This window comes from Pan troglodytes, chromosome 7 (genome assembly GCF_028858775.2).
Source record: "Pan troglodytes isolate AG18354 chromosome 7, NHGRI_mPanTro3-v2.0_pri, whole genome shotgun sequence".
NCBI lineage: Eukaryota > Metazoa > Chordata > Mammalia > Primates > Hominidae > Pan > Pan troglodytes.
This window is the reverse complement of record NC_072405.2, coordinates 15,118,350-15,145,898: the sequence shown is the minus strand read 5'-3', so window position 1 is coordinate 15,145,898 and position 27,549 is coordinate 15,118,350. Positions and strand designations below refer to the sequence as shown.

Genomic DNA, 27,549 nt, shown 5'->3' with positions numbered 1-27,549 from the left:
TCATGACCTTCCAGTGATCTGGAAAGCCTTGAAATTTTCATTACTTGTTTCTGCAACATATCATCTTATTTATAAAAATGCCAGATGACACATATTCATGTTTTAAATTATTGTAAATTCAAATGAAAGTTAATTTTTGTTTTGGCAAGATGTTTTGAGGCTGGTATGATCCCCCCGGGGGAGGAAATACTCTATTTTGAGATCTAGGGAGTTCTCAAGGTACAAAGGTCAGTGGGACATAGGATTCACATCCAAGATGACCAACTGGCAAACTGTCCCCCCCTCCTGATCACACTCTCTCCTTGCAAGAGTCACTTGCTTCACATGCCATGTGACAAGTGCCAGTCCTGGCTGGGGGCCATGAAGACAGGCTGCAGATAAGGATAGGGCTCAGCCACTCAAGAGCCTCCACTCCTCTCTTAACTCCCACAAACCATGCATCCAAGTGTGACACACTATCTGCACATTGCGCTCTGGGCCTCCAGGTGTGACAAAGCCAGAGATGTCAGTGATGTCTAGCTGCCCTGGCCTCAAAGTATTCACCCACCCTAGACAAACTTCTCAAAGCAGTTTTGAATAAAATGAATTCCTTTCTGGTTTACTATAGAATTTCCCACCTCCACTGTGTTTATAGCAGGCTATTTGTTAATTTATTTTCCATGCTGTTTGAGGACGTGGGTGTACTTGAGAACTGTTTAGGGTAGCATTTTTTTCCATGTGTGGCTTCCTCCTGGAAACAGATATTTGGCATCTGTTCATCCATTGTGTGGCCTTTCCCTTACACCCCACACAAACCTCAGAAACCTGTCTCCCCAAGTGTCCCCTCTCATGGTTTTCTTCTCTACCTCCCCAGACTTCCTTCCTGCCTGCCCTGCAGCAGCCATTACGGGAGGCTGTAAACCTCCTCTCCTCCAGCCAGAGCTGTAGCCACCGAGTAACCTAATCATCCTCTCTTTACCTCCTGCCTGTGAATGAGGTGGTTGTCCTAGCAGTCAAATTGAATTAAGGGCTATGTTTTCAAAATCCCAAATTTATTCTTCTGAGGCCCAATGAAGGCCCTATAATTCAATCTAGCAGATTGGGGAAGAAAGCCAAGGTGTCCCCAAAGTGAGACCATCACCCTCTTTCATCTGCTCACTGAGAGCTGCAGCCTCGTGTGGTGTAAACAGCCTAAACTTTGGGGTCAGATCTTACTTTGAATCAAGATTCTGCTACTCACTGCTGTGTGATCTTAGGTGAGTTACTTAACTTCTCTGAGTTTCACTTTTCTTACCTATGAAAGGGGGTTAAACAAAAATACCTCCCTTTCAGGATATTGGTATCAAGTATGTAAAGTATCTGTGCAGCAAGAATGCTCAAAAAGTAATAGTCCTTACTGTTTAGATTGAGGCTGTGACACATAAACCTGGGAGGTAGTAGTCAGCTCATAGTAATGAGCTGACCAGAGGGTTTTCACCCGTGGAGGTCATGGCTCCTGCTTTGCTCAAAATGCACCAGCCAGTTTGTCGATGGCAGAGACGTCTCACCTGGGTTGCTGACACTGCTCATGGCCACACCTTCCAAGGCTGACGCACATTCCCACGGCCTGCCCAATACAGCACGAGGCATCATCTTGGAGACTTGAACTTGAGTGTCTCCTCACCAGTAATGACCCGACAATGAGTTTGTTTCTGACCTGGTATGAAGTGAACTTGTTTTCTAAGCCCTGAACACACCATCCTGCCCTCCTTACTGCTATCTTATCTAGGGGAAGGGAGAGAGACCATCAAGACCCCTGGAAAGGTGACATGGTTTGGCTGTGTCCCCACCTAAATCTCATCTTGAATTGTAGCTCCCATAATTCCCACGTGTTGTTGGAGGGACCCGGTGGGAGACAATTGAATCACAGGGACAGTTTCCCCCATACCGTGCTGGTGGTAGCGAAGAAGTCTAAGGAGATCTAATGTTTCTATAAGAGGTTTCCCCTTTTGCTTGGCTCTCATTCTCTCTTGTCTGCTGCCATGTAAGACATGCCTTTTGCCTCCCGCCATGATTGTGAGGCCTCCCAAGCCACGTAAAACTGTGCTGTGAGTCCATTAAACCTCTTTTTCTTTATACATTACCCAGTCTTGGGTAGATTTTTATCAGCAGAATGAAAACGGACTAATACAAAAGAGCTCCAAGAGAGGAGAAAGTCTCCACAAAGCACAGCGGACACCTGCTTACGCATGCAGGTTCCGAAGCCCTCATGCTCTCTGGCAGTCTTTCCTGAGCAGGAGGCAGGCTGGAGAGTGTCCCATACCTTCCAGAAGTGGGCCTGGTCATGGCCAAGGTAAAGACAATGTAGGGGAATTATTAATTTCTTTTCTCCGTTCTTGGAAAAACGTATTTGACAATAACAAGTGGATAATAAACTCCGTACTAACCAACACTGGCTATGGATAATGTAGTGGCTATTGTGTAGATCTGCTCTGTGCCCATTTCCTGCTCATTCTCCTTAATTTACTGACTGAAAATGTTCCTCAACAGAGTGGTGAGCATGGAACCAGGCTGGGTCATCCCTTTGTCCACAGTTACGCAGCCATCAGTGTCCCCCCTGGGAATTCTGTACACTGACGACAGGTGGAAGATGACCTCTTTCCTCTCTGCTCTTTAAGTGGGGTTGATGTTAGCCCAGAGATGTGAGCAGCCATGTTCCCTGTGATGTGGAGAAGTTAATCCTAGGCCCAATTCTGCCCCTGCCTTCCTGGTATTTGGTTATGAACCAATTCATTTCTTCTTCTGGTTTGATTAGGCTAGTTGGAGCAGCCTCTCTTTTGCAACCTAAAGAGTTGTGACTCACCTAAGGAGAGAAGCTAAGAAATCTACAAATGCAGGAGATGATTTTGCCCCTTGAATTTGGACCAGTGTTTGATGAAAGGATGTCAGGTGTCATGAGCCAAGTCTGCTTGCTTAGAAAGGAAGTTTTTGTTACTAGAACCCTTAAAAGTCAAACTTTTCTTTCTTTCTTTCTTTCTTTTTGTTTGTTTGTTCGTTTTGAGACAGGGTCTCACTATACATCCCAGGCTGGTCTTGAACTCCTCAACCTCCTGAGTAGGTGGGATTACAGGGGTGAGTTACTGTGCCCCTGCCCAAAGTCAAAATTTCTAAGAACTTTGAAAAACTGGCTAAAGCATGTCTTCTGTATCCTTGGACTTTTCTAGAATGAATACCTTGAGTTTTCAATGGCTCCGAGGTGCTATGTTGAAGGTGTGCCTCTGCTTATTGTTGGAAATTCACTGACTTTTTGATTACCGGGCATTAGCTTGCCTTTGGCCATTCCACAGGCTTTGGGCCCTGCCACTCACGAACTTCTTCATCATGGTGAAGATGGGATCACTTGGGCCTGCCAATAGATCTCGTCCATCAGTGTCAGTCTGGTGGGGGATGCAGAAAAACCAGGAGCCTAGCTGGTCCTAACACGAACGGTATCTGAATCTGTGACTCTAGACAAGTGATGGCTCTTTTCTGGGTCTGTTTTTTCACCTGGAAACCAAGGATGCTAGCCTAGAAGATGTAAGAGGCCTTTTAACTCTAATAATCGCCAGTTTTTCAATATAATTCATAAATCAAAGTCTTGGCATTTGGAGTAAAATTAAGGGACGAAGGCTTGCTATGTGGAGCTCTTCCACCTGAGTAAACAGTACGCCCACAAAGTAGAAATTCCCAGTGGCAAGGTAAACAATAGGACCACCCTTGGAGTGGGAGAGATGAGGTTAAAGAAGTCACTGGGAGAGAGACCTCTTTTCTCAGCAGCAAGTAATACTACCACTGCCAGATTAGAGGAACGTCAAAACCAAAGTTAAAACACAGAGAGATGGGGAGGCATAACATTGGCATTTTCATACAACTTTAGAATCTCATCAAGAAACTAAATTACCATAGTGGATAAGATACAATAACTACTCTTTTGAGTCCTAATCAGTCTCCTTGCTGTATTATGGTAATAAAACTAGGGGGTATTAGGAAGCAAGGTCATTTACACATGAAAGTTGACTTGGCTGAATATAAAATGCTTTTAGATGCTTCTCCATTGTTTTCTGACTGTAGTAGTACAAAGAGGTCAGAAGTCAGTCTGGTATTTGTTCTTCCATCAACAACTTGTTTGAGATTGGGGGTGGTATTTCCTGTGTGGATAACTTGCAGCACTTCCTCTTCTTCTTTTTTTTTTGGTCTTTGTAACTAAAAAATGTGGTCAGTATGTGTCTAGGTATGGGTGTTTTAAAATTGATTTTACCTGGAATTTGTGAGCCCAGTCAATCTATATACTCCAGGCTTTTTCCAGCCTGAAAATGTTTTCTTCAATAAAGTCATTATCACTTATTTCTGTTGTTCTGGTTTCTTGATTAGTAATACTGTTAAGTCTTAAACTGAATTCCCATTCTTTATATTTATCAGAATCTATCACTTTTCTTAGTTAACTATTTATTTTCACTTATCATGTCTAACTCTATGCTCTTTTCCTGTAAAAGACCTCTCAAGGTTCACCTCCAAATCAACGTTTCCATTTTCTACACTGTCAATTTTGCTTCTTTCCACCTCCATGAGGGATTTTAATTCTTGGATTGCATTTTTTTTTTGACATCCATTCTTATTGCATCTCTCTTTGTATCTTGTCTTCCTAACTTTTCATCTTATCTCTGTGTGTGGTTTTCTGTAATTCATAGACCATGTCTTCCTGCAATCCAAGATGTTTTTAAAATTTTCTTTTGTTTCCTGTAGTAAAACTGTTTGACGGGGAAATTTGGCAAACTGGTGATGCCCTTGGAATAGTCACCGTACACTTGATAGTTTACAAATGTGTCAGCATGTAAATTTGTGTTTCATTCTCATATACCCCAACATCTTATAATGGAGGGAAAGGCAAGTCTTTGTTTTCCAAGGTCTTGGCTCTTTTAGCCCCAAAGTGGTGCTAACAGCTCCTTCATGTTCCAGGAGCCTCTGGAGAAACTGCTTCCATAAAGTGTTTGGGAATTCTGGGCCCTCCCAAGAAGGGGCTAGAACTGTCCAAGAGTGGGAGGCGCTCCAGCCTGGTACTTCTGTGGATTTACAGAAAGATCCACCCCAGAAAGGGGGTGAATCCCCAAAGTCTGCGAGCTGTGGGACTGAAGTTTCTGCAGGTGGTAGGACACCCCATCTGAGTCCAACATTCTGGAAGAGGCTTCTCTCTGGGGGTGCATGAGCCTCCTGTCAGGCCTGCCAAGTGGGCATCACCAAAGCCTGCCTTGAGCAGTAGCTCCAGTGGGTAGTGAGGACCGGACCTGCACAGAGGCTGGGCTGCAGAAGGAGCAGTGCTAAGGGCTGTAACCACAGAGTCGAGGAACAAAGGACCTGTTCCCAGCTGCATGAGCCACATAAGCCAATTGACATTAAGCTTCTTGCTGGCCTTAGTAGGTGGAGGGTTAAGATCCAGATTTCACTGTATTTAGAATCATCAAGAAATGTGACTTTTTTGCACTTGGGTTTTGTGGAGCAAGTCATCCTGATTATACAGAAATATTGTTCCAGGAAATCCTCAGAATAACCCTACCAAGCAGGCATTAGTATTCCCATTTTGCAGATCTGGAAACAGAGGCACAGAGTGGGCAGGTGATTTCCCCCACGCCCACAGCTCATTGTGGCAGAGTCAGCATACTCATCCAAGACCACCAGGTGACTGAGATCTTACCCTACACTTCATTATCTCTAGGGCATGAGGGTTATGTGAGTCTTCAGCTTTTTGTCTTTCTTCCTAGGAATTTCAGCAGGAAGTTAAATCAGAAACTTCCTCACTTATTTTGCAATCGGTTCCTTCTTTTCATAAACCATGTCTTGGGACTGTTCTTAAAAATTGATAAACAGTGCTGATTTATAAGAGGGGAGAATGACAAATAGAATTGCTTATTTACTAATCTTACAAAATTAGAAGAGAGAAATTTCAAGATTTTATAAACTCAAGAGGAATACTTTTAAAAAGGAGGAAGGAAGAAAAAAGAATAAGGGTTAAACTCAGGGAAGAAAGGATAAGTTAATTCTCTTTTCGGAACAAAGGGCCACAACTAAAATAAGAGACAAACGACCCCCCACTTGGGAGGATTTTGCATTTGAAAATGACGAAAGAATTAACAGAAAGAAAATGGGAATGGTGCCAAATATCTTTGTTAAGGCTGAATATATGGTTATAGCAATCTCTAAGGTTTAGACGGAAATAATGGCAAAGTTTGCTTTGTATATTTTATAGTCCTGGCTATCTACCAAGTAAGACTCATACTAATAGTGAGTTATCAGGTTGTTGTTTTTGGTGAAGAATAATTGTATAACAAACTCGAGTAGCCTTTATAACAAATGCGCTATTGTCCTGTACATTTTATTATATAGTAGGTGAAATAACCTCACTAGACAACGGCTGCCCCTCTGCCCTCTGAGATGCGTGTCTCCTCAGGCACACAAGCCGGGCGAGATGCAGTGAAGGAATAATCTCAACGTGTGTGACCTCCTAGTTTTAACTGCTCCATTTCAAACTCCAAAATAGCCTGTGGCTCTGCATGGAGAAATCTTTAACATGAGTTTTGAGAAGGAAGAATGCAGTCTTTAAGTCATGATTCCCTAGAGGATATCAAATAATCATGAGGAAAACCATGAAGTCAGTTCACTTCTGACTCTAAATTTCAAAGAAAAAGAGGAGTGACAGAAAATCAAAACCTGATGGAAAACATAGTGGTGTACACTTAGGACTCATTGTACATAAATACTTAGTTTGTTTTCCTTCATCTTTCAAGCAAATCGTTGCTTTCTTAATATAAATATATATCATCGCATGGTTGTAAGTATGATCCAGGCAGTTTTGTAAATATCAGGACGGAACCAGCTGAAATTGCTTATACATACTCTGAAGTGCTTGCAGTATCAGAGTCATTTGATTCCAGAGGCATGCAAGAGAAACATCCCAGACCTAAGGCGCAAGGCATGCAATAGCCAAGTGGTTAGTTACAGTCCTAAAAGCAGCTTGACATATTTTCTTTCCTCACAAAAATGCAGGCCACTTGTCATGAAATTCTGCATGCAATGTTGCTATGCCTTGCATTATATGTATATAAAGTTACAGGTTTAAATATAATTTATGACCACACTAGTCATGAACAGAGGATGAATAAGCAAAGAATATAAATATATACTGGTTGTGCCTAATGGTATTTAAGCCTTTGGCAAGGTGGTATTCCCTGGTTTCTAGCCTCTCCACCTTCTCCCTGACCAGCCACCACTTAAGTCGACAATATGGGTTATGAAGTCCTTATTCATAATACAAATTGGCTGTGTACTTGGAGATTCAAAGCTAAAGCACTAGATAAGGTGTGCCGCTATTTTTACCCAGGCATACAGTAAATGATTCATTCGTAAAAATTCTCATATGGCTATTTTGCAAGATGAGCTGTAATTTTCCCCAAGTCCACAAACCAAGACCTTATTGAGATTATTTAACTTAATTTTCCCCAGTAGCAAGAACGAAAGGTCAATACTAACCTTCCTAAAAGGTTAGTATTCAAATCTGGCAATATGCATCCAGCCTGAAGAACATCTATACTCTGTAGGAAATAGCCAGGAATGTGGACAAAATTTAAATATGAAGATGCTTATTGAAGTATTAGTTGGGTGTAAAAGTAATTTTGGTTTTTGCTGTTGCCTTTAATGGCAAAAACAGCAATTACTTTTGCACCAACCTAACATATTTACAATAAAGAAAATTTGGGAAGAAAAATCTAAGTGTCCCACAATAAGAAAATAGTTAAATAAATTATGATCTCTCTATGTGAAAGAATATTATGCAGCCATTAAAAAGCATATGTCAGGAAAACTATAATACTAATATACTCAAAGTGAGAAACAGTCATGAATAAAAATCAAGATATTAAACTATATATACACACTATGATTCAGATAACATAATGTTTATGCACAGACTAAACTGAAGAAAATAGAGTGAATTATATTGATAGTTATCATTGGGTAGCACTAATTCTATTTTCATCTTTATATTTTTCTGTATTTTCCACAATGTCTAATACTAATACAATGACTTTGAACAACTTGGGTTTGAACTGCATAGGTCCACTTACATTTGGATTTTCTCCTGCCTCTGCCACTCGTGAGATGGCAAGACCAACCCCTTCACTTCCTTCTCCTTTTCGGCCTACTGAAAGTGAAGACAACCAAGATGAACACCTTTATGATGATCCACTTCCACTTAATGAATACTAAATATATTTTCTTTCTTTCTTTTTTGAGACAGAGTCTTGTTCTGTCACCAAAGCTGGAGTGCAGTGGTGCCATCACAGCTCACTGCAGCCTTGACCTCTCCAGGCTCACATGATCCTCCTACCTCAGCCTCCTGAGTAGCTGGGATTACAGGTGTGTACCACCATGCCTGGCTAATTTTTGTATTTTTTGTAGATACAGGGTTTCACCATGTTGTCCAGGCTGGTCTTGAACTCCTGGGCTCAATGAATCTGCCCACTTTGGGCATCCCAAAGTGCTGGGATTATAGGCATGAGCCACCATACCTAGCCAACATATTTTCTCTTCCTTATGATTTCCTTAAGATTTTCTTTTCTCCAGCTTACTTTATTGTAAAACTACAGCATAGAATACATATAACATACATAATATGTTTAATTGACTGTTGATGTTATTGGTAAGACTTCAGGTTGACAGCAGGCTATTGTAGTGAAGTTTTTGGCGAGTCAAAGTTATATGTCGATTTTCAACTGCACAGGGGGTTGGTGCCCCAAGCCCCCACATTGTTCAAGAGTCAACTGTAATCATAAAAAAGAATAAACAACACAAATTAAAGAAAACATATCACGCTCACCCAAAGCACTGCACAAAGTATGAAGCTGTAGAATAAAATCAGTTCTGTAGTCACATAGCTTTCAAACAAGTGATCCATTTGTCAACCTCACTCAGGAACTCAAAAGCCCTCAACGGTAAGAAAAAATGCCCTAATGGGCTCTAGGAGCTTGGTGTGTAAAATACTCAAGATCTTCTCACAAGCTGAGGACACATTATCTGCAGACAGAGGCTTATAGAGTTCCTTTGCAAGTATTCCTCTGCCTGTCCCCATAAAACATGACCTTGCAAGTCAATGTCAGTCAAATCTGAAAGAGGGGCAGGGGGCCCCAGGTAACATAATGCGCCAGAACACGTCTGCGGCTCTGACAGGTGCAAACAACTCCACTCGGCTAAATATAAATTGACTCGGGCAGTTTGGAAGCAGTCTTTCCCACTTGCTATTCTGATCAAGCAAAAGAATGTTCTCTTCTTTAGTTCTGACTCCCAAGGCTGGTTATTTTTATTTAGATTAATTTTGCAATCATTTTCATTCAACGAGAAGCAAATTAGAAGTAAAAAAAAAAATTTCTCTTCCAAAATCTCCGATGAGAATAGGACTAGGTTTGAGCTGTTTTCAAAATGCATTAAGTTGAGAAGGAGGTAAAACATTTGCAATCCTTTTTAAAAGTTTCTGGATGAGCAGAAAGCTGATGTGAACACATGTATAAAGGAACATTGTTTAATATTTAAGCCAGAAAGAGGACCTAACTTTTAATCAGCACAGTGGAAATTCTCTGGGTACTTACCGAACTCTGCGTCTTTGCCAATTCCTGCCATGTTCCCTGACATGACCCTTTAACTCTAACTCCTCCTCCAGGATCCCAATGATCACATCTATAGGATCAGCCTCTGGTCATCCCCATTCCCCCCAACTCTGCTGCTAAACACACAAGGTCTTCCTCTTAACTCCCCTAACACAGAGACTTGCGTTAACATACATTTATCCCAAATCAATATTTTTTTTAGCCTATGAGCTTCTCAGGGGTAAAATTATATTTCACCTATTTTTCCACGTTCAGCATCCCGGCTTAAGGAGGTTCCTTAGTAACATGTCGTTGAATAAATGAATACATGAGTGAATGAAGAGAGGACTGAAGAAGCCACACACGAGCCTAAATGCAAGGAAAAAGATGGACAGTGCTACCACTAATAGCCATGAGAAAGAACAGTTTGTGGAAGAATAATAATTTACTATGCTTAGCCACTGCTGTTTTCTGGTTTCATTTTTTTTTTTTTTTGGTTGGGGGAGGAGGGTTATTAAATAAAATTAAAGCTGAAACCCAATGCCAGATATAATAGAAAGAACTTGGTGTGCATTGACTGATGCACTAAGCATTGAAGTTTTCCATTTTCACTTTCTCTCTTTGTTGCCATAAAATGAGAGGGTGAGGCAAGATCGTGTCTGAGGGTGGGTCCAGCTCTCAGGTTCTGGAGCTCTGGACTGCTGGGTCTCCTGGTGAAGCCCTCCTCTGAGCTTGCATCTCAGCTCTATCCTGATGGCAAAGACTGCTCTTTTCAAACTCATAGATGCCACCCTCCTACCTACTAAGGCTGTGGTGTACCACAACTAAGTTTAACCCCTCTCTCCTGGTCTGAAAAAGTCATCTAAACCCCAAGGGAAATTATTGACCATGGTTTCCTAGATCTATGCAAGAAAAATGCTTCCAAACCTTAATGCTACAAAGCTGTATTTACTTGTCCCAACTCTTTCCCGGTGTGGTTCGGATTACCCTTTGCCTGCATATGTTTTGCAATACCTCTTGGCTCTTCATCTTTGCCCACTCCTCCAGCATGCTCACTACACCTGAGAAACTTAGCCAGTACTTGGCTTAAAAATCTTCAACCTACTCATCACCTAACAAGAGAGGGTTTAAAGTTGGCAGAGGGAATATTGCACAGAAACGCTACTTGCCAACCACCTACCAATAGCTGATTTCACAAGTGGTCCCTTATCAGATCTGCCCATCAGAAAAGAAGGAAGAAGATTAATGATCACTCTTCAGACACCACGACTCCCTCCGGGGAAGCTCTCTATAGAGCTAAAGGCTTGTATTGGATTATTGTCACCGATTACTGTTTTAGGCTTGCATTCCTAGTAAAACTGAAGCTGAGCCTATATCCCTTACAGTAGAAATTCCCAAATGCCATATTCAACATAATGAGTTTTCAGAAAGCTAAATATATCCAATGGGAAAGACTGGCCATTACATCCTTCCTGCATTTCGTTGTTATTGCTATTAAAGTGTACTTTAAAAAATAAAAATAAAAGGATAGTAATAGAAGACAGCAGGGTTTATTTTCATGTCTTTCTTGGCAGTTTAAAAAGTTGGCAATCCTATATCAATTTCTAATTTTTTTCTAAAACTTTACTGGTCATTAAAATTAGAAAACTGGTAGCCTTATGCCTAAAGTGGCTAGTTCAGATCAAGTTACATGTAAACTGAAGAAAGGAAGAGCCTCTGATTCAAACTCTTTAAGGTCATCATTTTTTTCTTTTTCTAAGACCATTTTCTATAGATCTCAAGGTGCATAATATGCATCACGGAGGCCCTGTAGATTTAGATAGCGATTATAACCGATTCAAGGCAGGAAATTTCTTCTGAAGTATACCTACCTGTGAAACCCTCCATATCTGGGGCGCTCTGTGCCACGGGTGTCAGACTTTTGCAAAAGCCCTGTCATTCTAACGGGACGCCCTCCTGTAGGAAGTTGCCCCCTGGCGCCCGTCCTCGGGCTTCTGATGAAACGGCGACCCACCACCCCCTTCCCAGACCCTGGCCCACAGCCGGATCACTCCGGGCGCGCTGCCGATCACGTGGCGAAGCGATGCTCCCCAGCGCCGTGGCTGCGCGCCCATTGGTCGGCGGCTGGAGTCCCGGGCGCGCCCATTGGCTGCGGGGGGCGTTCACGTGGAAGGGGGCCTGGGATGGACCCCGGGGTCCCGAGAGCTGGCAGGAAAGTTAAAGGGGGCAGCGCGGCCGCGGGGAGCTCGAGTCCCCGGGTGACTGCTGGAGGGAGGAGGTGACCGCGCAGCTCTCGTGCACGGACGGACTTCGCCGCCCGCGGGGGGCGCGAACCCGAGCCCGGGCCCAGCTCCTGCCGTCACGGCAGCTGTCCCTGTTCCCCCAGTGCGGATGCTGTCGCGGGCTGGCGCGTCTGCCCTCGGGACTTATGAGCTGAACCCGGTACGTAGCTCCCCAAGTCTCGAGTCCGAGGGAAGGGCTGGGGACAACAAGGCGAGGGCGTGCAGCGGGGACCTGTTTGGGTTCCTGTCACCTACATTTTCACCGTGCGACTTGCACTGGCACACCGGGGCTGGAACACTCTAGGTAGCTGGCCCCAGGGAGCTGTTGCTTCAGCGTGGAGAGGGCGATCCAGGGACCGCAGCTGGGAAGCGCCTCCCGGGCCCACGTGCTCCACCGCGCTGCTGGGCCCGGCTACGACCGTGACCCGGGAGCTGCGGCTGCGGCGGCTGATCCCTTTACCACCTGTTGTTCTGGCTTCGAACCTAGCACAAGTTCCCAGCCCCGGGTCCCGAGAGGTCTGGAGACTTCTCCAAAGTTGGGTAGTGGGGTTTGGAGCTTAAGGACAAGCCGCTTCGTCTCTCTCCGGGCCTTATTTTCCCTATAAAACGCGAGGAAATACACTTGGTAGGCTCTCAGGCCACCGAGGGCGACGGGACCTAGCACGATCCCCGTCCCGGCCTGGCGGAGGCCAGGCGGCCGCGCGGGGGTGCTGGTGTCGCGCTGCTTGCTCCGGCCGGGGTTGCCCCTTTGCCGGCCCCGCCCGGGTGCGATAACGGGCTCCTCCTCCTCGTCGTCTTCCTCCCACCGCCGACATCTCCGGGAACCCAGCCCAGGCCCTGCCTCCCGGACACACCGACGCTCACGTAGTCGCCCTTGCCACAACCCTGCGGGCTCTCCGATGCCGCGAGCGAGCTGGGGAGGGGGCTTCTCCGCGGACCAAAAGGTGGGTGCAGCGCGAGGCCAAGGAGGCTTGTAGGGAGGTTGGGGGCGGAGTGCAGCCCTGGTCAAACTGGACGGAGGGGACAGGGTCGGAGAGTAACTTGTGGGATCCTCCAGCCTGGAGATCACTGGCCTGTTCCTGCGTCTCTTTGGAATCCAGAAAAAGGGGTGTGGAAGGCACAGTAGCTGCAAAAGAGGGAGTGGGGGCCGGTAATGACTTACTGGAAGATTTGGGGCCTGTCAGAGCACTGTTTTCTGAAAAAGAGGAGAAAACAGAGGAAAGACTGGACTTGGGAACTTGGAGACTTGGAAGGTGTTGGAACCTGTGGTCTGAGTGGCGGGGGCCTGCCTGGGAGACCCAGGGTGCAGCAGAAGAGACAATTAGAGCTTTGGTCTGGGAGGAAGAGGAGGAGAGGAGGAAATGTTTCCTTGGGCAGAGTTGTCCAGGAGCCAAAACTAAAGTGAAGACAGCTGGAGGACTTACCACAAAAGTACAGTTGAGGTATTTAGGGAAAAAAGTTAGTGGGAAGAGAAGCGGCACCAGGGGTGGGTCGCAACATACAATGTCAGGGCCAGCAGGGACCTTGGAGGGGACCTCAAGCCCAGAGCAGCTGAGTGACTAGCTCAAGGAGCAAAGCAAGGTGCGGGCATTCTTAGCCTAGTGCCCTGTTTTCCCTCGTACGTTTTTAGACGGCAGGGGCTGTGTCATTTGAACTTGCCTCTTTCCTAGAATATGCAACTGTATTCACAAATATAAGTCTCCAAGATGCTTTGGATGATGGGGACAGGATCAAGGGGTACAAGTAGGCTTTAAGGCTGTGAATAGGCCCCCATGGTCTGAGTACAAAGGGGAAAGACATGCACTCTCTTCATGCTGGATCAGTGAAACCTTTTGGAAGGGAACACAGAATTGTTGGAGGGAGGTAGATGGCCATGTCTTTAAAAATGAAAATTATAACCTGGTTGTGAATGTTTACTGAATGCAGTTCGGCAGCTTTCAGTGTTCCTGGTGGCTTGCTTGTGCATCGGATTTTTTTGTTTGTTTGGTTTTGTTTGTTTGTTTTGAGACGGAGTCTCGCTCTGTCGCCCAGGCTGGAGTGCAGTGGCGCCATCTCTGGCTCACTGTAAGCTCCGCCTCCCGGGTTCACGCCATTCTCCTGCCTCGGCCTCCCGAGTAGCTGGGACTACAGGCGCCCGCCACCACGCCCAGCTAATTTTTATTTGTATTTTTAGTAGAGACGGGGTTTCACCGTGTTAGCCAGGATGGTCTCGATCTCCTGATCTCGTGATCTGCCCGCTTCGGTCTCCCAAAGTGCTGGGATTACAGGCGTGAGCCACCACGCCCGGCCTTTTTTTGCCTTTTTTTTTTTTTTTTTTTTGAGACGGAGTCTCGCTCAGTCGCCCAGGCTGGAGTGCAGTGGCGCCATCTCGGCTCACTGCAAGCTCCGCCTTCCGGGTTCGCGCCATTCTCCTGCCTCAGCCTCCCGAGTAGCTGGGACTACGGGCGCCCGCCACCACGCCTGGCTAATTTTTTTTTTTTTTTTTTTTTTTTTTTTGTATTTTTAGTAGAGACGGGGTTTCACCGTGTTCGCCAGGATGGTCTCGATCTCCTGATCTCGTGATCCGCCCGCCTCCGCCTCCCAAAGTGCTGGGATTACAGGCGTGAGCCACCGCGCCCGGCCTTTTTGTCTTTTCTTATCAGAAGAGAGAGAGAGAGAGAGAATGAGAGAATGGAGGGGATAATGTCGTGGCCCTGATACAAAAAAGATTTCCTCCCTATGAAAGGTACAGCCAGAAAGTCAGTAGTTCAGCTGCCTGAAACCGTGAAGGTCATAGGGTTATTTTCTGTGCAGGTCTATAGTTATCACCATGGCCGTCTAACCTTGGCCAGCTGTCTTGAGAAGGTGTGTTATCATGAGTGGAACAGAGAAAGCATTTATGCAAAACTATCTCCATGATCTGTTAGGGTTTGCCCTGTCTTAGTCATGAACACTGAAATCTACCCTCAAGCATGGCCCAGTCTCTCACCAGAGAAACTGATCCCTGAGCTCTGAGGCATCTCTATGGAAGCAAGTGTTTGAGAATTCATACCTACCTGGGAGCAGCACTCATACACTCTTATTCCTTACCTGCAACTGGTATCAGATCCTGAGTCCTGCTCTCATGGTTCAAATGTATGTCCATAACTTCTGGTTCTTTTTTTTCCCCCTTGGCCAACTTTGGTGACTCATATTCCCTGGCCTGGGAAAAGGACAGAGCTGGAGCAACCAGAGAGTCTGTCAGGAGAGGAGGCTGGGCTGCAGCCTGGTGCTTCCTGTGTTGGAACCGATCATTTTCATGTCATTTGTAAAAGAAGCACCTGTCCAGGTGCCTTATTTTCAGGAACTTAATATTACCTTGCACATCTCAGTTGCTAGGAGTACTTCTGCATGGTGGCAGCCATCCCTGTCACAGTCCGCTGGGGAGTTCCTGAGCAGTTCAGGAAAGCCTACACCAAACCAGCACTTTGGTGTGCTGATTCTTGGAGAATGACCGGGTAAATAAAATCTGGAAGCTATCTGTGGGACAGGCAAGGTGACTGACAGTCGAGTCATACCCCAGATTGAGGCCACACAGGTTAATGTCCTCACCTGCAGTTATGGTGACACACAAAGTGAAGGGATTCTAGACTGGGGTTGCTTGTGCAATGTCCCTGGGGTAGTAGTCCTGCTGGTAACTCTTGGGCCATCATAACCTTACTTTTGCCTTTCATGGAAGAATCTTGTAATAGCAGTTTGGCTCCTTCAAGTGCCAGCAGCATTGTTTAATTAGCTCTGGCTCTGACTAGAGCCTGGCCTCTCCAAGCCGGACTTCTGCTTGTTCTTACAGCTTGGTGATAAAAGGGATCTCAGGGACAAACTTATGCCACTGGGGTGAAACGGTGAAACTCTACCAAGGTCTTCAGCTAAGTCTCTTCAGCCTGCGGGATTAGAACTTGGGACATTGGCTCTAGTGGGCTGTGTGTAGATTCTTTGATTGATCCTTTTGCTTTGGCTGTTTCCACAATATCTTGAGAGTTTCCAAGGCTTTTTCTAACATGCAGAAAAGCACGTAGGAGGCTGGTTTGCAGGCTTCTTGGAAGTGCAAAGAGAACTTGCAGATGACCTGTGCTGACTCAGTTGAGGAGGAACCCTTCCTCCCTCAGTTCACACCCAGATTTTTCAGGATGGGTAGAGTGGGGGGCACTGGGATGCCAGATATAGCCTCTTGTTTGGTTTTCGTACTTGTTTAAAAACAAGGCTGGGCACGGTGGCTCATGCCTATAATCCCAGCACTGTGGGAGGCCGAGGGGAGCAGATCATGAGGTCAGGAGTTCGAGACCAGCCTGACACGGTGAAACCCCGTCTCTACTAAAAATACAAAAATTAGCTGGGGGTGGTGGTGCACGCCTGTAATCCCAGGGGTGGTGGCACGAGTAGTCCCAGCTACTTGGGAGGCTGAGGCAGGAGAATCGCTTGAACCCGGATGGCAGAGGTTGCAGTGAGCTGAGATTGCGCCACGGCACTCCAGCCTGGGCAACAGAGCAAGACTCCATCTCGAAAAAAAAAAAAAATTAAAAATAAGACAAAACAAAAACACTACCTGTGTTACAGTTAGAGCTGAGGGTATAATTCCAACACAGTTTTGCAAAGGACAAGAGTAACTAAAATTTAGATATTTTGTAAGTATAGGATTTTTTTTTTACACTGAACCTGTTAGTCAATCCGTTGAACCTCTGCAAACCTACCTTGCCTAATTCAGTGAGAACTTTCCTTTCCAGAACAGTTACGTGGCTATAAGAACAGATCATTGAAAGCAAATTTGCCCTTAAAATTTTCACTAGATTGATTTTCTTAAAGGGGAAACAGTGAGACAGATATCCTTTAAAATGAATGTTTAAGCACCTGCATTCTGGCCATAAGTTATTGTTTTATTTGGTTCTGAATATGTGTATTTCTCTGACTGGCCATCTGTAAGGGTTTCTTGCATCCCAGGGAAGTTCTGTACTTTTGGAAAAATGGGGTCAAATCTGATATGTGTTCGTCCGTTCACCTTTTTTCTTTACATGTTTGGTTAATCACAATCAGAAGGTGAAAATGAGAGGTTATTTATAGAACTGAACCACTGGTCCCAGCACTTTACAGAAGACACTTGGCATGTTGCCTGTCACTTCTCAGGGGTGGCCATGGCTGCTTGAGAGTGAGCTCCCCAACACGTCATCACACACCTACACCTGTGCCATAAGGAGGGGAGATAGGTTGAGGGGAGATAGGTTTGGGGACTCATCCAGATCCTGTGTTCTGTGATTCTCAGACTTGAGATTTTAATCCTAGTTTCGTCACTCATTTCCTTAATTTAGTCCATTGAAACTGTCAAATCAAAATATAAATTTGCCATGGTAATTAGAATGATAAAAAGTGCTCAGATTTTGGGAGGCTGAAGCGGGAGGATTGCTTGAGCTCAGGAGTTTGAGACCAACCTGGGCAACATGGTGAAACCCTGCCTCTATAAAAATTGAAAAATTAGCTGGGCATGGAGGTGCACACCTGTAGTTCCAGCTACTTTGGAGGCTGAGGCGGGAGGATTGCTTGGGCCCAGGAGTTTGAGGTTCCAGTGAGCTATGATTGCACCACTGCACTCCAGCCTGGGCAACACAGCAAGATCCTGTCTTATAAAAAAAAAAGTGCTCAGCTTTAGTGAGGCAGTAGTGATGGGATGGGTTTTTGGCATATCATAAAATATTTGAGGATTTTTTTTAGGTTCATTTTGTTCTGATGATAGAAGCAATATTATTTTAGAAGATATAAGATAATACAAACCAGGATACCAGAAATTCCTGAAATCTTGTCACCTAGGTATTCTGATTTTAAATATATATCTCTAGTCTTTTTTCTCTGCATTTACATAATACAGTTGATCCTTGAACAACATGGAGTCTAGGGGAGCCTAGCCCCCACACAGTCAAAAATCCACATATAACTTTTGACTCCCCAAAACCTTCACTTCTAACAGCTTACTGTTGACCAGAGTCTTACCAATAACATCAACAGTCGATTAACACATATTTTGTATTTTATCTGTAACATATACTGTATTCTTATAGTAAACTAAAGGAAAGAAAATGTTAAGAAAATCATAGGAAAGAGAAAATATATTTACTGTTCATTAAGTGGATGTGGGTCATCATAAAGGTCGTCATTCTCATCCTCTTCACGTTGAGTAGGCTGAGGAGGAGGAAGAGGAGGAGAAGGGGTTGGTCTTGCTGTCTCAGGGGCGGCAGAGGCAGAAGAGAATCTGAGCATACGTGGACCTACAAAGTTCAAACTCATGTCGTTGAAGTGACAACGGCATTTTTCCCCACAAGTCTAGTTTCTACGTACAATTTTATCTTCTCTCTCTCTCTCTCTCTATATATATATATACATATATAGACATAAATATAAATATATAATAATTTTTTTCATTTCATTTGAATCTTTTTTAAAATAATGGCTTTAATGATGATATAAAATTACATCACATGGGCTGGCCATGGTGGCTCCCGCCTGCAATCCCAGCACTTTGGGAGGCCGAGGCGGGTGGATCACCTGAGGTCAGGAGTTTGAGACCAGCTTGGCCAACATGGTGAAACCCTGTCTCTACTAAAAATACAAAAATTAGCTGGGCGTGGTGGCAGACTCCTGTAATCCCAGCTGCTCGAAAGGCTAAGGCAGGAGAATCACTTGAACCTGGGAGGTGGAGGTTGCAGTGAACCGAGATTGTGCCATTGCACTCCAGCCTGGGTGACACGAGTGAAACTCTGTCTCAAAAAAGGAAAAAATAATAACAGTAAAAATAAAAGTACATCACATGGATGTGGTACATTTAATTTAACCAGGTACCTGTTAATGGTCACCTAGGTTATTTTGTCATCTTTTTCCCCCTATAATGTGGCATTGAACATTTTAGTACCTTAATCTCTGTGTGTTTTTAATTCTTTACCTAGGATAAATGTCTCTATGTGATATTAGGATAAAAAATGATTAAAAAATTAGAAAGGTTGTACCAATTTTAACTAATGAAAATGTTTGCATTGGCTGGGCACAGTGGCTCATACCTATCCCAGCATCTTGGGAGGCTAAGGTGGGGGGATTGCTTGAGTCCAGGAATTCAAGACTGGTCTGAGCAACATAGTGAGACTTCGTCTCTACAAAAAATATTTTTTAAAAATTAGCCGGACATGGTGGCTCATGCCTGTGGTCCTAGCTACTCGGGAGGCTGAGGTGGGAGGACCGCTTGAGCCCAGGAGGTGGAGGCTGCCATAAGCCATGTTCATACCACTTCACTCCAGCCTAGGTGACAGAGTAAGACCCAGTCTCAAACAAAAAAAAAAAGAAAGAAAAACTTGTATTATCTTTTCAATTTTTTTCCTAATTCAATAAATAAAAAACAGACATTGTTTTTCATCTAAATTTCTTAAATTAATAATAAGGTTGAACATTTTGCATATGTATAGGTCACTTTAAAAATTTTTTTCATGAATTTTCTATTCATGTTCTTTGCTTATTTTTCTATATGGAATATTTGACTTTATTATTGCTTTGTAAGAACACTTTACATATTAAGGTATTAGCTCTGCTGCTATGCTTATTGTAAAATATTTTCACAGTTTGTCTTTAGTCTTTTTTTGTTTTACTTATCGTTTTTACTTATAGAAAATATAGTTTTTGTTAACTCAGATTTATCCTCTTTCAGCATGATTCTCTTTGCTTTTTATTCTTACAGAGCCATTTTTTTTACTTGTGGAAAAAACAAATATTCACCTATGTTAAAGGCTTAAGAATACGAAATTGCTGGTTGTTTTTATTTTATTTATTTTTATTTTTTTGAGACAGAGTCTTGCTCTGTGGCCCAGGCTGGAGTGTGTGATCTCTGCACACTGCAACCTCCGCCTCCCAGGTTCAAGCAATTCTGCTGTCTCAGCCTACAGAGCAGCTGGGACTACAGGTGCATGCCACCATGCCCGGCTAATTTTTGTAATTTTAGTAGAGACGGGGTTTCACCATATTGGTCAGGCTGGTCTTAAATTCCTGACCTCAGATGAACCACCTGCCCAGCCTCCCAAAGTGTTGGGATTACAGGCGTGAGCCACCGCCCAGGCCTGCTGGTTCTTTTTAAAAGAATGGTATCCTGACATTTAAAAACCTACTATAAGCTTAATGAAAGCAGGTTTGTGTCTATCTTCACTATTGAATCCCAGTATCTTGCTTGATGCCTGCCATATAGGAAACACCCAATCCCTATTTGTGGGATGAATCCATTTCTTTTTATCAGATTCTAGCAAATATAAAGCCACAATGAGATGTCACGTCACACCCGTTAGGATGGCTATTTTCAAGAAGACCAAAGAAAATAAGTATTGGCAAAGACGTGGAGAAAAGGGAACCCTTGTCTCCTGCTGGTGGGAATGTAAATTAGTACAGCCATTATGGAAAATAGTAGGGAGGCTCCTCAAAAAACCACAACTAGAACTACTATATGACCCGGCAATCCCACTGCAGGACATATATCGAAAGGAATTGAAGTCATTGTATCGGAGAGTTATCTGTACTCTTATGTTCATTGCAGTGTTATTCACTAAGCCAAGATACGGAATCAACCTAAGTGCCCATCATTGGATGAGTGAATAAAGAAAACATGGTATATAAACACAATGGAATACCATTCTACCTGAAAAAAGAAGGAAATCCTGTCATTTGTGCCAACGTGGATGAACCTGGAGGATGTTAAGTGAATAAGTCAGGCACAGAATGACAAATACAGCATGATCTCACTTATATGTGGAATCTGAAAAAGTCAAACTCATAGAAACAGAGAGTACAGTGGTGGCTACCAGAAAGTGAGGGTAGAGGGACTGGAGAGATATCCTTTGGCCAAAGGATACAAAATTTCAGGTAGACGGGAGGAATAAATTCAAGAGATCTGATGTACAATATGGTGCCTATACTTGGTAATGATATGTTATATATTTGAAAATTGCTGAGAGTGGATTTTAAGTGTTCTCACTGCAAAAAAAGTGTGATATAATGCATGTTAAATAGCTCGATTTAGCCATTCCACAATGTATACATATATGGAAACCTGTTGTACACCATAAGAATATACAATTTTTACTTCTCAATTAATAAAGAGAGGCAGAGAGGCTCACACCTGTAATCCTAGCACTTTGGGAGGTCAAGGCAGGAGGATGGATTGAGCCAGGAGTGTGAGACCAGCTTGGGCAACATAGCGAGTCCTGTCTCTACAAAAAATTTTTAAAATTAGCCAAGCATGGTGACTTGCGCCTGTGGTCCCACTTACTTGGGAGACTGGGGTGGGAGGATCATTTGAGCCTGGGAAGTCGAGGCTGCAGTGAGCTGTGCTCATTCCACTGCGCTCCAGCCTGGGCACAGAGCAACACCCTGTCTCTAAAAATACGTAAATAAATAGTGTCCCTCAGGACAGCTATCTGTGGAAGACACCTTTTTAGTCAAATAGATTTGGGAAATTTTAAAACAGTATATGCCCTTTTGATTATCCTCTGTGGCACATTTGCCAACGGAAGGCCCCAAGAAATGCTGACCAAAAAACCTGTGCATTTAGTTTTAAAACTAGTGGGTTTCATACTCTTTTGTTTGTTTTAACCTTGAAGCACCCCCCACCGCATCTCGTCCCCCGACAACATAATCTTCTCTCAAACGCATGTTGTGCGGGACCACACCAGAGTTAATCCTGACCTGTAGCCATGTGGGCATAGATAAAAGGAAATATTGTTTGCCAGTCCCTGCTGGAATGATGCCTTTACACATCTGTCTGATCTGATTGCTCCACTGTTTTCTTTCTTCTCTTCCCTTTCCAGGGTTCTAGCCTGTTCATCTAGCCCCATGATGGCTGTGGACATCGAGTACAGATACAACTGCATGGCTCCTTCCTTGCGCCGAGAGAGGTTTGCCTTTAAGATCTCACCAAAGCCCAGCAAACCACTGAGGCCTTGTATTCAGCTGAGCAGCAAGAATGAAGCCAGTGGAATGGTGGCGCCGGCTGTCCAGGAGAAGAAGGTGAAAAAGCGGGTGTCCTTCGCAGACAACCAGGGGCTGGCCCTGACAATGGTCAAAGTGTTCTCGGAATTCGATGACCCGCTAGATATCCCATTCAACATCACCGAGCTCCTAGACAACATTGTGAGCTTGACGACAGCAGAGAGCGAGAGCTTTGTTCTGGATTTTTCCCAGCCCTCTGCAGATTACTTAGACTTTAGAAATCGACTTCAGGCCGACCACGTCTGCCTTGAGAACTGTGTGCTCAAGGACAAGGCCATTGCAGGCACTGTGAAGGTTCAGAACCTCGCATTTGAGAAGACCGTGAAAATAAGGATGACGTTCGACACCTGGAAGAGCTACACAGACTTTCCTTGTCAGTACGTGAAGGACACTTATGCCGGTTCAGACAGGGACACGTTCTCCTTCGACATCAGCTTGCCCGAGAAGATTCAGTCTTATGAAAGAATGGAGTTTGCTGTGTACTACGAGTGCAATGGACAGACGTACTGGGACAGCAACAGAGGCAAGAACTATAGGATCATCCGGGCTGAGTTAAAATCTACCCAGGGAATGACCAAGCCCCACAGTGGACCGGATTTGGGAATATCCTTTGACCAGTTCGGAAGCCCTCGGTGTTCCTATGGTCTGTTTCCAGAGTGGCCAAGTTACTTAGGATATGAAAAGCTAGGGCCCTACTACTAGTGACTGCAGGTGACAGGGCGTGGCGGAGCTGCCGCAGACAAGCCTAGCTCTGCTCACTGTGCAGTGGAGATGGAAGGCCAGGGAGGAGCAACGTGGAACTTCCATGAGGCCCCGTTTGGGAAAATAAAAGGATCCTCTTCACTTCTTTCTTAAACAGCAAATCCAGCCAGGTTCAGATTACACAACCAGTGTCTCACTCAAAGGAGCAGTGGTGGCTGGCGCGCTTTCGCACTGTGGCAGCCACGAGAGTCTGTGCACGTCTGTGCTGGAAAGGGTATGGATGGGAATCAAGCCTATGCCAGTGCTGATGAAGCTGGAGGAGTCTCTCCTCTGCTCTCCACTCAGATGTGGGACATCAGTCGCCAAAAGCCACTCAGCCCCAGCCACCTCGCGTCAGACCCTCACTGTTCATTGTGTTCATCTTTGGGTGCTCTCTGCCAGCCAGGCCTTTCCTGCAAGCTGCTGTGCTTCCCCGTCCACGTGTATCTCTGCTGTGACACACTGACCTGACGCACATTTCCAGTGCAGCTGCAGAAGAGAAATGGGATTGGCTCTTGTTTTCTGCAAGTTCATCTTTTGCATTTTATGTTCTTCCACAATTGATCTGACGTTCAGGAAAAGATAATAAAGGCAAATTAGTTAGTGGTTGAGACAGGCATTTCCTCCTCCCGCTTCTTGACCCCACAGATATATTCCAGCAGAGAGCAACACACCAGTCATCAAAACCCACTGGCTCCTGTGCGGTGTCACAGATTGCAGGGTTCTGACAAGGCAGGACAGTCAAGAGTGGGGACACTTTCAGCTTCTCCTCTTGCCTTCTAGGGGGAGCTTTCTAAGTTCCCACATTTACCCCGAGTCACCGGAAAAATCTGATTTTTCCCCGGAAAGCTCAATGACTTTAACGTGCTTGGCTGGTTTGTCTCATTCTTTATGAAAGAATTTTGGGGCCGGGCGCGGTGGCTTATGCCTGTAATCCCAGCACTTTGGGAGGCCGAGGCAGGTGGATCACGAGGTCAGGAGATCGAGACCATCCTGGCTAACACGGTGAAACCCTGTCTCTACTAAAAATACAAAAAAATTAGCCGGGCGTGGTGGCCGGCGCCTGTAGTCCCAGCTACTTGGGAGGCTGAGGCAGGAGAATGGCGGGAACCTGGGAGGCGGAGCTTGCAGTGAACCGAGATCACACCACTGCATTCCAGCCTGGGCGACAGAGCGAGACTCCGTCTCAAAAAGAAAAAAGAGAATTTTGAATCTCCTTTCCCAAAGAGTCATCTTTTCTGCTGTGTTTAGGACATTTGATTTGCATATCCAATATCTCCTCGAAACCTTCAGAAGATGGTTTTATCTTGACTGTGATTCACACTATCTAGAACACTTTACCAGCACCCAGGGACATGGACTTGGGTGTTCTTATTTATGGTGTGTATGTAAAGAGATAGGGGAGAAAAATCTCACCCAAGTTCTTATACGTTATTTTAAATGTTTGCCAACTCTGAAATTTCAGAGATTCATTGTTCTTAACCATATTGGACTAAAGTCTGTTGGTTAGTGCTGTTGTAAAAGAGACCTCTAGGGCCGAGTGTGGTGGCTTATGCCTGTAATCCCCGCACTTTGGGAAGCCAAGGCGGGCAGCTCACCTGAGGTCAGGCGTTCAAGACCAGCCTGGCCAACATGGTAAAACCTCGTCTCTACTAAAATTACAAAATTTAGCTGAGTGTGGTGGCAGGCGCCTGTAATCCAGCTACTCGGGAGGCCGAGGCAGGAGAATCACTTGAACCCAGGAGGTGGAGGTTGCAGTGAGCCGAGATCATGTCACTGCATTTCAGCCTGAGCGACAGAGTGAAACTGTGTCTCAAAAAAGAGAGAGACTTCCGGGACAATCATTATCAGATAGGCCCCAAACCTGTGATTTTTCTTGGGCAAGATTGGTGTTTACTTAGGGGTGCTTTAAAAATATATTTTTACAAGTATATTTGTAGGAAGTTGGTTTTTTATTTTCTATTTTTGTTTGTTTTTGGAGTTTGGTTAAATGACTCTTTTATTTTCTGTTTTGCCTGATCTTACTAAAGTGAAGTTTTCCTAAGGCAAGCAAGAAGAGGAGTGGAAGCACAGTTGCCTGGATTTGGAGGCAGAGTTGTCAGGCTTTTCAAGCTAAGAGTCTTGTGCTTGGGTTTTCCAGATTAATTTGAAAAGACCTCCCATTTGTGGCTTTGTACATAACCAACAGGCAGATACTGAGTGCCGTGGCTCCTAGAGTTTTGTGGTTGGGTTAGGTTGTTTTTGTTGTTGTTTTGTTTTGGTTTTGTTTTCATTTCTGAAGTTTAAGATGCCTTGACTTTTTAAATGCTCTTAAGGCTATTCGATGTAATTCTTATACCTAAAACTGGCTGTTCTTAGCCTGAAATCTAATGCTTTGTTTTTTGTACCTCTCCCAGGTGGGTAACACTCTAGGATGACATGATATGATAATTTTAGGGGAAATCACATTTTTACCTTATGCTGTTACTGGGCAGAACCACGTTTTATGTAAACATACCAGACATCGGGTAACAGACTACTTTAAATGTTATAAATTTGGTGATCAGAACTATTAATAGCATAAATCGAACTCAAATGGAAGCAAAACTGATTTCGTGCAGGTCCTGAATTTTACTTTGCCTTAAGAAGTGCCCTCCCTACAATGCAGGAAAGGCACAGAGTGCACTGTCATTGACATGTTACCCGACTAAGGATCACTCTGTGTTCATAAGAAAAAGGCCTGAAGTGACTCTGTTTAATAAAGTCAGTTTAATTCTATCTAATAATGATCTTAAGACATTCCCATGTCAAAATTTGAAATATGGTAATTCAGTGATAACTATCTCTTCTAAAGCAGCCGTAAACCCTCCCCACTACCCGTCTTTCTCCCAGCTCACCCCGGCTTTTTTTGCTGGGGGTGCTGGATGCAAGCCCCCAGCCAGCACACCTGGGATGCTCACCCTGCCGCACAGTTCAGAAGGCAAGTCCTCACCTGCTTGCAAAGACCCTTCTTCAATAAAAGACTCTACTTGCCTGAGTTTCCTCATTAGGGCTGTCATTCAGTGATGTATGGGGGTCTGAAGAATACTGCCTTCTGTCTGTCTTCTGTTTACCACTCGCTCCTCTGCTACCCTCCTGCCGCAAACAGTCTTCTTCCTTTTGGCCCAGTTCTGTCCCGTGAAATTCTCAGAAGGCCTCGGGAGCTGCACTGATGTATTCTCTCTCCTTGTTTGATAGCTCATCATCAGTAGATAAGCCTACACATTTCAGAGGGTGACAGGTTTCTTAACTTGGAGACTTCACTGCACCTTGACTTGTAGATTTGCCTTCAGACAGCTCTTGGTTATGGTAACAAGTGGCCCCCGAGTCCCAGAATCTTTCCCAGGTTGCCCCAGAAAGACCAGCCACCTGTCACAGGTGCAGTTGTCCAGGAATAGGGAAGCAACTTCATTTTTGTTTATTTATTCCCTCAAGTGCCCTGAGGAGCATTTGCAAACTGGGTACAATAAATAAGCTGGATTATACAAAGATATTTAATAAATAAGCTTTAAGTATCTATTGGAAGACATGAAGCATTTGAGTGGGTTTCTTTATTTAAAAAATTATTCTACTGGAGCTGGTGAGAAATAATGAAGCTGGGCAGTTCTCCAGAAATTAAAACAATGTCAGAGTCAATGGGAGAATTTAATTTACCTTTAAGATTTCATTTTAATGGTGGCAAAATTATACATTCTTAGAAGATGTAAATTTGGAACTGTTAGGAGATTGCTCTGTGGTTTTGATCTTTTCAAACCATTTTCTTTTTGAAAAAAAGCATTAGTTGTAGTCATGGACATTAAGTGGGCCATATATGCTTATCAATCAAAAAAGTGTTCTTTTTTTGGAACTGCCCATTTTCTGGATCTTCCCTCTCAATGGATAGGGGATGAAAACCTTGGTTGCCTTTTATTTGTTTCCTCTTCTAAAATTTCTCACCTGAATGCAGTCCTGGGAGAGTCCCGATCACGTCTCTCCTGACATGTTCACTGAAATCGGAGACAAGAAGTTACATGTATGATGGGATCTTATAGGGTCACACAAAGACAATTTGGCAGCTTATCTTAATTTCCTGCAGTGAGACAACACATGTGGAACTGAGAAGGACAGCTGTTGTTACGAGCAGTTTTTCCTGGTCATGGTTGTAAAGCTCTGTAACCCACATTGTAAAGCCGTGAATGTTTTCAGTCTTGTTGACGAGTTTTTAGAGACTGCTGGACCTCTGAGGGCTTTGAGAGTGCAGCTGTGATGATGTTTCACTATTACTTCAGTGTGAATGTAGAACCAAGGACTCATCTTCATTTTATACCTAAAAGTGCCTTGTCAAGAAATTTTTGCATGTTTTAAAAGATAAATATTTTTGTACACAGAGTTCAAGGGGAAATGCACTTTAAAAATCCCAAGAATGGATGTTCTTTGTGTGGTATGAGAGGTTGGTTTGTATCTCAAAAGCAAAAATGTAATAAAGGAAGACAAAACAAAACTGAAAGTGTCCTTCTATTCTTAGAGCCAGAGTAAGTGGAGAAACATTTCAAATCGATATGTTTCCACATGTAGACCTTAGGTTTCCAAAGAAAAAGCTTGCAGTCAATGGCTGAGTTAAATGTGCAAGGCAGAGAGGAGTTAATTGCTTTAGCATAGCTGAGAAGGTAAGTGCTAGGGAAGAGCTACAGGAGCTAGTGTTATTCTGCACCCATTTTTAATGATCCTAGGTCATAGGCATTCTTACCCTGTCATTTGCAGTTGAAGTACAGTGCAGACAGATGTATTCAAACAAAAGCAGGAAAACTATAAATGGCTATCATAGCTTTTAACTGCTTGAGCAAACAAACTAAGCAGCAAAACAAAACAGCCCCTGATAGGTAGCG

The 27,549-nt window shown here is 44.1% G+C and overlaps 2 protein-coding genes and 1 long non-coding RNA gene across 4 annotated transcripts; 1 reads left to right on the top strand and 2 right to left on the bottom strand.

The window, feature by feature from the left end:
- Positions 1-8,646: 8,646 nt before the first annotated feature.
- LOC134810886 (uncharacterized) lies at positions 8,647-15,442 on the bottom strand. Its single transcript, XM_063817233.1, has 4 exons — positions 15,245-15,442; positions 11,498-13,085; positions 9,885-9,995; positions 8,647-8,807 (listed from the first exon to the last, which is right to left on the bottom strand). The coding sequence occupies exons 1-2, from the start codon at positions 15,440-15,442 to the stop codon at positions 12,321-12,323; spliced, it is 963 nt and encodes a 320-aa protein (XP_063673303.1). The 3' UTR covers positions 8,647-8,807; positions 9,885-9,995; positions 11,498-12,320.
- Positions 11,979-27,164, top strand: PPP1R3B (protein phosphatase 1 regulatory subunit 3B). Of its 2 annotated transcripts, none has more exons than XM_063816870.1 (2): positions 11,979-12,068; positions 21,745-27,164. In XM_063816870.1, the coding sequence occupies exon 2, from the start codon at positions 21,770-21,772 to the stop codon at positions 22,625-22,627; it is 858 nt and encodes a 285-aa protein (XP_063672940.1). In that variant the 5' UTR covers positions 11,979-12,068; positions 21,745-21,769; the 3' UTR covers positions 22,628-27,164. The 2 variants fall into 2 exon arrangements, with proteins under 2 accessions (XP_063672940.1, XP_009438508.3); XM_009440233.5 differs by lacking the exon at positions 11,979-12,068 and adding an exon at positions 12,744-12,852.
- Positions 18,001-21,747, bottom strand: LOC129135637 (uncharacterized). Its single transcript, XR_008536609.2, has 2 exons — positions 21,623-21,747; positions 18,001-18,177 (listed from the first exon to the last, which is right to left on the bottom strand). It is a non-coding gene; the product is annotated as an uncharacterized LOC129135637 (long non-coding RNA).
- Positions 27,165-27,549: the final 385 nt, after the last annotated feature.

Excerpts from the sequence above, each read along its gene's own strand:
- LOC134810886 (XM_063817233.1), bottom strand. The coding sequence starts at position 15,442 with ATGACTCGACTGTCAGTCACCTTGCCTGTCCCACAGATAGCTTCCAGA. Across the intron at positions 13,086-15,244 it reads TAGCAACTGAGATGTGCAAG|GCCCCAAATCTTCCAGTAAG; the intron begins GTAATATTAAGT and ends GTGCTCTGACAG.
- PPP1R3B (XM_063816870.1), top strand. The coding sequence starts at position 21,770 with ATGATGGCTGTGGACATCGAGTACAGATACAACTGCATGGCTCCTTCC.